This window comes from Trichomycterus rosablanca, chromosome 19 (assembly GCF_030014385.1).
Source record: "Trichomycterus rosablanca isolate fTriRos1 chromosome 19, fTriRos1.hap1, whole genome shotgun sequence".
Lineage (NCBI taxonomy): Eukaryota > Metazoa > Chordata > Actinopteri > Siluriformes > Trichomycteridae > Trichomycterus > Trichomycterus rosablanca.
The window spans coordinates 29168176-29175575 of NC_086006.1; the positions used below are offsets into that span (position 1 = coordinate 29168176).

Consider the following 7400-nt stretch of genomic DNA (forward strand, 5'->3'; position numbering starts at 1 on the left):
TGAACATGTCCAAATTGTGCCCAAATGTGTCGTTGTCCCTCCCTGGTGTCATGTGTCAAGGTCCCAGGTGTAAATGGGGAGCAGGGCTGTTAAATTTGGTGTTTTGGGTACAATTCTCTCATACTGGCCACTGGATATTCAACATGGCACCTCATGGCAAAGAACTCTCTGAGGATGTGAGAAATAGAATTGTTGCTCTCCACAAAGATGGCCTGGGCTATAAGAAGATTGCTAACACCCTGAAACTGAGCTACAGCACGGTGGCCAAGGTCATACAGCGGTTTTCCAGGACAGGTTCCACTCGGAACAGGCTTCGCCAGGGTCGACCAAAGAAGTCGAGTCCACGTGTTCGGCGTCATATCCAGAGGTCGGCTTTAAAAAATAGACACATGAGTGCTGCCAGCATTGCTGCAGAGGTTGAAGACGTGGGAGGTCAGCCTGTCAGTGCTCAGACCATACGCCGCACACTGCATCAACTCGGTCTGCATGGTCGTCATCCCAGAAGGAAGCTGACGCACAAGAAAGCCCGCAAACAGTTTGCTGAAGACAAGCAGTCCAAGAACATGGATTACTGGACGGCCCTGTGGTCTGACGAGACCAAGATAAACTTGTTTGGCTCAGATGGTGTCCAGCATGTGTGGCGGCGCCCTGGTGAGAAGTACCAAGACAACTGTATCTTGCCTACAGTCAAGCATGGTGGTGGTAGCATCATGGTCTTGGGCTGCATGAGTGTTGCTGGCACTGGGGAGCTGCGGTTCATTGAGGGAAACATGAATTCCAACATGTACTGTGACATTCTGAAACAGAGCATGATCCCCTCCCTTCGAAAACTGGGCCTCATGGCAGTTTTCCAACACAACCCCAAACACAATTTCCAAGATGACAACTGCTTTGCTGAAGGTAAAGGTGATGGACTAAACCCAATTGAGCACCTGTGGCGCATCCTCAAGTGGAAGGTGGAGGAGTTCAAGGTGTCTAACATCCACCAGCTCCGTGATGTCATCATGGAGGAGTGGAAGAGGATTCCAGTAGCAACCTGTGCAGCTCTGGTGAATTCCATGCCCAGGAGGGTTAAGGCAGTGCTGGATAATAATGGTGGTCACACAAAATATTGACACTTTGGGCACAATTTGGACATGTTCACTGTGGGGTGTACTCACTTATGTTGCAGCTATTTAGACATTAATGGCTGTGTGTTGAGTTATTTTCAGAAGACAGTAAATCTACACTGCTATACAAGCTGTACACTGACTACTCTAAGTTATATCCAAGTTTTATTTCTATAGTGTTGTCCCATGAAAAGATATGATAAAATATTTGCAGAAATGTGAGGGGTGTACTCACTTTTGTGATACACTGTATATACGTATATATATATATATATATATATATATATATATATACACAGTATATATAATAATAATAATACATAAACTATAAATATGTAATAATATAAACCTGTAATATTAATGTTAAAAAACTTTTCATGTATAACACACTCACACACACACACTCACACAAAATTTCACATACTTGTACATCTGCTCTACACACACAGAAATAAACACACTGTCTTACACTACACATCTACACACAAGTTACAATAATTTCTTTATAATCATGTATACAGTATATATATATATATGTATGTGTGTGTGTGTGTGTGTGTGTGTGTGTGTGTGTGTATTATGTGTGTGTGTATTTGTGTGTGTGTGTGTGTGTGTGTGTGTGTGTGTGTGTATAGCTGTAACAATGAGAGACTCCTCAGCGGTCAGCAGCAGTGATCACGATGAGTTCGACAGCAGCGACAGCACCACGTTTTGGAGAAAAGGTCAGAGTTCACACACACTCAAACTCAAAAGAAGCTTTACTGGCATGACACACACACACACACACACACACACACACACACACACACACACACACACACACACACACACAGCCACTAACCCTAACCCTTCTGGACTTATTTTAGTTTCAGACGATGTAGAACGTTCTAAAATGTGATTTTATTCCTCAGGAATTAAAAAATACTAGACAAGCTGTAGCCTAGTGGTTAGGGTACTGGACTAGTAATCAGGTCGCTGGTTCAAGCCCCACCACTGCCAGGTTGCTGCTGTTGGGCCCTTGAGCAAGGCCCTTAACCCTCAATTGCTCAGATTGTATACTGTAACTGTACTGTAAGTCACTTTGAATAAAGGTGTCTGCTAAATGCTGAAAATGTAAATGTAAAGTGTTGAGCTACACTTCCTGTCATGAGAGGAAGTAGATGAAGGTAATCCAGACATTATCATGGTGAAGGTCTTGGAACCGGAACAGATTTTTTTACATGACTGTCACTTAAAGCATCTTTCTAGCAAAATGTCTTCTTAAGATCATTGTAAGTACATGGAACAGTGGTCTCTTGTCTGTGTTTGAAAGAAAACACAAACTGCCACCTTATGCTAAGAAGAAATTTTGCACCTTGTCATATAAAAACACTGTGAGTTTATTTTGACTGTGTGGGGTTAGGGTTGGGGTTGGGGTTAGGTTAGGGTGTTGTTGAATTAAGTAGACTCAGATTTTATGTGTTTTAGTATTTTGACGCTTCACTTTATTCCTTTACTGCTTCAGCCCTGAATCATCACGTGTGTTTTTGTGCTCCTGGGATTAACACAACCCTCCCTTCAGAAGCGCTTTAAAAAATGACTCCACAGGGGAACAGTAAGTGCGTTTAAAACCCTAGCATAAGCATCTCACGTGTCCCAATGACAGATTTAATTACCCAAAGAACAAAGAAGAAATAAATCTAAACTGACTGAACTGCTGCTCACTGGATATCTCAGGAGTTCCAGTGACCACGGCACCACTCACTGTCCCTCACAATTTCTTCTCATTCTGATATTTCATGTGTTCATTAGTTAAAGCGATGTGTGTGTGTGTGTGTGTGTGTGTGTGTGTGTGTGTGTGTGTGTGTGTGTGTGTGTTAGACTTCAGCGTACCTGCAGCACCCTCTGGCCGATCTCGCTGGTTACAGTGGGCTTGTGTGGTCATCTCAACCATTTTACTAATCTCACTTATCATCTCCATGTCCCTAACCAGTGAGTAAAACACACACACACACACACACACACACAATTTCAGCCCCAGTCTGCACAGCTAAATGAACCAACATGTCAATAATAAGCAGGTGGAACAGACCAAGAGAATCCTCATTTGAAGACCCCACCCACATAGTTCGGTCATCCCACCCTAGCAGATACGGTGGCCAATTAATGTCTGCTGAAGGCACTGCCAATTATGCCCGCTAGATGGTGCCCAGCCAACCGGTGGCAACGCCGAGTTTTGAACTGAGGAGTTCAGAATCTCGGCGCTGGTGTGCTAGTGGAATATCCTGCTGCTCCACCTGGGCGCCATATTTTAATTCTTTATTTTATCATTTAACTTCTGATACATGGTTTCTATGTGTATGTGTGTGTGTGTGTGTGTGTGTGTGTGTGTGTGTGTGTGTGTGTGTGTGTGTGTGTAGAGTCGCGGGTGGACAGCAGGTTCTCTGATCATACACCCTATAGCAGGGGTATTCAACTAAAATTTGAAGAGGTCCAGTTAGAGAAAATTTCTTGAAGCAAAGGTCCGGAATGTTTAACTATATATACAGTGTATATGTACGTACCTAAGATTGTGTCATGGTAGTTGTTTAGTGACTGAACAGAACAGGATAATACAAATGTGTTTTAAGATAGAATATTTTTGATAGATACGACTGTCTTGGATGTGCTAAGAATAACAAGGAGCAGACTGTCTCTAATTCAAGGTTAAGTGGAGCCTGTTGTTGGTCAAAATGTAAGAGAATTCAGGCCTAACTGATCATAGAGTAAATTTGATTGTTCATAAAGGGTATTAAATAAAGAATCACAAAATTATAAACATGAAATATAAAATGTATTGTAACAGTAGGTGTAGCTCATCAAATGGCTAATGAATGTGCTTTTCTGAGTGTGTGTGTGTGTGTGTGTGTGTGTGTGTGTGTGTGTGTGTGTGTGTGTGTGTGTGTGTGTGTGTTAGGGTCGGTGTTTGTTTGCCAGTGGGAGTCCGTTTGCTGCTGTAACTCTGGATGATGGCAGGATGGTGATTCTGGGACAGGGGAACAATGCTTACATATTCCCAGGTGTGGATTTGTGTTTTCCTATTTTATTTTTCCAATAATTTGGAAAAATGAATGAGTTGTGGTTTTGGGCCATGAATTCTCTGAGTGTTATTTGGGGGTATCTCTGATCTTGGGTCCTGCCAGCGTTTAGAAGCTGTACAAGTAATTACTGAATTTATTTACATCCAGAGGACAAACTTCATCCACAAAAACAATAATAATGATTATCATCTTTAATTAGTGTAAATATATTTTTATTTTGTACTCTTTCACTGTACAGTCTATTATGTTTTTTACCTCGACTAATAGAAATGTGTGTGTGTGTGTGTGTGTGTGTGTGTGTGTGTGTGTGTGTGTGTGTGTGTGTGTGTGTGTGTGTTAGGTGTGGCTCTGGCAGTAATTCTGAGTGGTGTTAGACACATCAGTGATACGGTGTTCCTCGAGGCTGCTAAGGTAAACATTGTTTGTGTGTTTGTGTGTGTGTGTGTGTGTGTGTGTGTGTGTGTGTGTGTGTGTGTGTGTGTGTGTGTGCGTGTGTGTGTGTGTGCGTGCACATGCATGTGTTAGGCAACACTCATGCTGCCCATGTTATTAGGATTATTTGCTTATTAATGTAAGTATTAAACCATGTAGCAGCAGCAGCAGCCACCTATAAACTTATAAAGACTCAGATTAAGATCTTTATGTTTACTTTAAACAGCAGAATAGAAAAATGTATAGCTTTCTTGTTGTGTAATAATTTAGGTTGTATTTCTTGATGCAACGGTGGACTGTATTAAGTGATAATGGTTTTCTAAGGTACTTGTTAGTGTATGTGGCTAAATTTATCACAGTATCATGATGGTTTTTAATATGATGCTGATGGTTATAAGGTCACTCACCTTCTCTCTCTCTCTCTCTCTCTCTCTCTCTCTCTCTCTCTCTCTCTGTCTCACTGTTTGTATATGTGTATGTGTATCAGATCTTAGCAGAGCAGTTGACGGATGAGGAACTGAATCAGAATCAGGGTCGTCTCTACCCTCCTCTTTCCAACATTAGGGAGGTTTCTTTACAGATGGCTGTGAAGGTAAGATTTATGGTTATACATACACACAATGTGAGTAAAATTATGTTGACACCCCTTCTAATTATTGAGTTCAGGTGTTTAGGTCACACCCATTGCTTCCAAGTTTTTTGCAACAGTTTGGTAAAGTTTGTACATCATACAGATACATGCTGTGGAAATGTAATTAAACACATTGTTATCAGTGCTGTGAGTGGAACTAGCGCTCCAACCAAAAATATAAAGTGTCTAGTGATCAGAAAGTGTCTACTGATTGACTAAAGAAAGATAAATACACCTTGTGTTCGTAACTGTACACGCACAATCAGTGCTAACAGGGTATGTGTTCCCAAAAAAAAAAAAGTGTGTGTGTTTGTTTAGGTGGTGGAGTTTCTGTATAGTAAAGGAATGGCATTTTGGTACCCAGAGCCACTGGATAAGGAGGCGTATGTGAGATCCATTGTGTGGAACACGGAGTACGATTCCTTCCTCCCAGACATCTACGAACGGGCTGGAGTGTTTCATAGTCCTATAGTGGAGTAATCATACACCCTATAGCATACACCTGAAACAGTCACACCCTTCATTTACAGCTGTGTAATGTTTAACTATCACACATCCCCATGGGGAGTGATTCCTAAACTCCTTCTGCTAATGTAAATGTACAGTGTTGCTATTAATAAAACACTCCACGTGTGTGTGTGTGTGTGTGTGTGTGTGTGTGTGTGTGTGTGTGTGTGTGTGTGTGTGTGTGTGTGTGTATCAGCTAATACATTTAGTGCTTTGTGTTTCTATGTGTGTTGGTGTGTATTTGGGTTTATTTCACTGCAGGCTTACAGTATTCATTATAATAAAATGTGGGGGTGGGTGGGTGGGTGTAGTTGGGTCAGTGAGAAAATGTCGAAAAAAGTGTAACTTTAGTTTCACCCTAAGCTGGATTTTAACATAGGGCCTAGAACCTGAGAGAACTACATGTGCTGCACTCAGCCCACTGTGCTACTCAAACAACGACGTGTTAGATCTGTTGTAACGCTGATATAACCTGTGCACACAATAAGCCTAAAAGTGAAAACTACTTAAAATAAAAAGCAAATGCTTTGTAATTCCCACAGTAACGTCAGAAGCCATTCAATCTGTTACAGGTTGAAAAATAGTGAAGAAATAGCCTTTGCTTGATTTGAATGAAGTTGACCCAACAAAGCATGTGTTTGTACCATTTCCATTCTGTCCCAAATGTTTGTGATGTAGAGTTTTATATTTGTATTTGTCTTTCTATTGTTATTTTAAAAATATGCAATTTGCACAGTAAGGTTAGTAATTAGTATAGTTTTGCTTTGTGTTTTCATGTACTCCCATGTAGTGTTTTAATGTAGAAGTACATTTTCACCAGCTGTAGAAAAGGGCAATGAAACAAGTTTACTTTGAAATACCATGATTATTAGCTCAGGGGGATATTCCAGAAAGCGGGTTTAACAAACTTCAAACTTAAACCTGAACTGCGAGTTGACTTATCTCACCATGTCATAGCCAGAGTTTTCGGATCCACAAAAGCGGATCAGGGTTAGATTACTCAAGTCTGAGTAGATTGAACCCAGCAGAAGCGCGTTGACGGTTAACTATAAACAGGCATTCTCAATGGAGTTGCGATAAATAGATTGACCATGGATGTGAATGAAAGAAAAAGTAGTCCGTCATATTTGACACCAATAGAAGTGTTATTTTTAATGTTTGCGTGTGCAGATCCTGAAAATGTTTTAGACGTGAAAGTAATACAGCAGCGGAAAAGGAGCTCGCAAATGGCAAAAACAGTTAATGAGTTTAAATGAATAAAAAAAACGTAACCATAATGAAACATTTAGCAGAAGGATAGGGTAAAATTGTTTAATATGTCAGTTGTAATATTTGTCTCGATTTTAAACGTTTTTTTTTCATTTACTCAATCTAGGTGGAATCAGATGCACATTGCAGCAGATAAAAATGAAACACAAAAACTGTATATGTTCAAGGCATATTTATTAGATGTAGATCATTAGTCTGTAGTGCATAAACTGTGTAATATTAAGAACTGCATTGGTGCAGTCTGAACCCTTTTTATTGGCATCTCTCCAGTGATTGGTGGAGTGGTTTTGAGCCTCCTGCAATTGTTAGTGATGTAAATGTTCCTATAGATCCTAATAAATATAAATAATGTTCTTTAATAAAAAAAATAAAATAAAAAAAAACACACTGTTG

General features: G+C 40.4%; 1 protein-coding gene across 1 annotated transcript; it reads left to right on the forward strand.

The window, feature by feature from the left end:
- Positions 1-4044: 4044 nt before the first annotated feature.
- Positions 4045-5866, forward strand: LOC134333611 (NAD-dependent malic enzyme, mitochondrial-like). Its single transcript, XM_063015677.1, has 4 exons — positions 4045-4147; positions 4509-4579; positions 5088-5192; positions 5550-5866. Exons 1-4 carry the CDS (start codon positions 4105-4107, stop codon positions 5709-5711), a joined length of 381 nt encoding a protein of 126 aa, XP_062871747.1. The 5' UTR covers positions 4045-4104; the 3' UTR covers positions 5712-5866.
- The last annotated feature ends 1534 nt before the right edge of the window (positions 5867-7400 follow it).

Excerpts from the sequence above, each read along its gene's own strand:
- LOC134333611 (XM_063015677.1), top strand. The coding sequence starts at position 4,105 with ATGGTGATTCTGGGACAGGGGAACAATGCTTACATATTCCCAG. Across the intron at positions 4,148-4,508 it reads CAATGCTTACATATTCCCAG|GTGTGGCTCTGGCAGTAATT; the intron begins GTGTGGATTTGT and ends TGTGTGTGTTAG. Across the intron at positions 5,193-5,549 it reads CTTTACAGATGGCTGTGAAG|GTGGTGGAGTTTCTGTATAG; the intron begins GTAAGATTTATG and ends GTGTTTGTTTAG.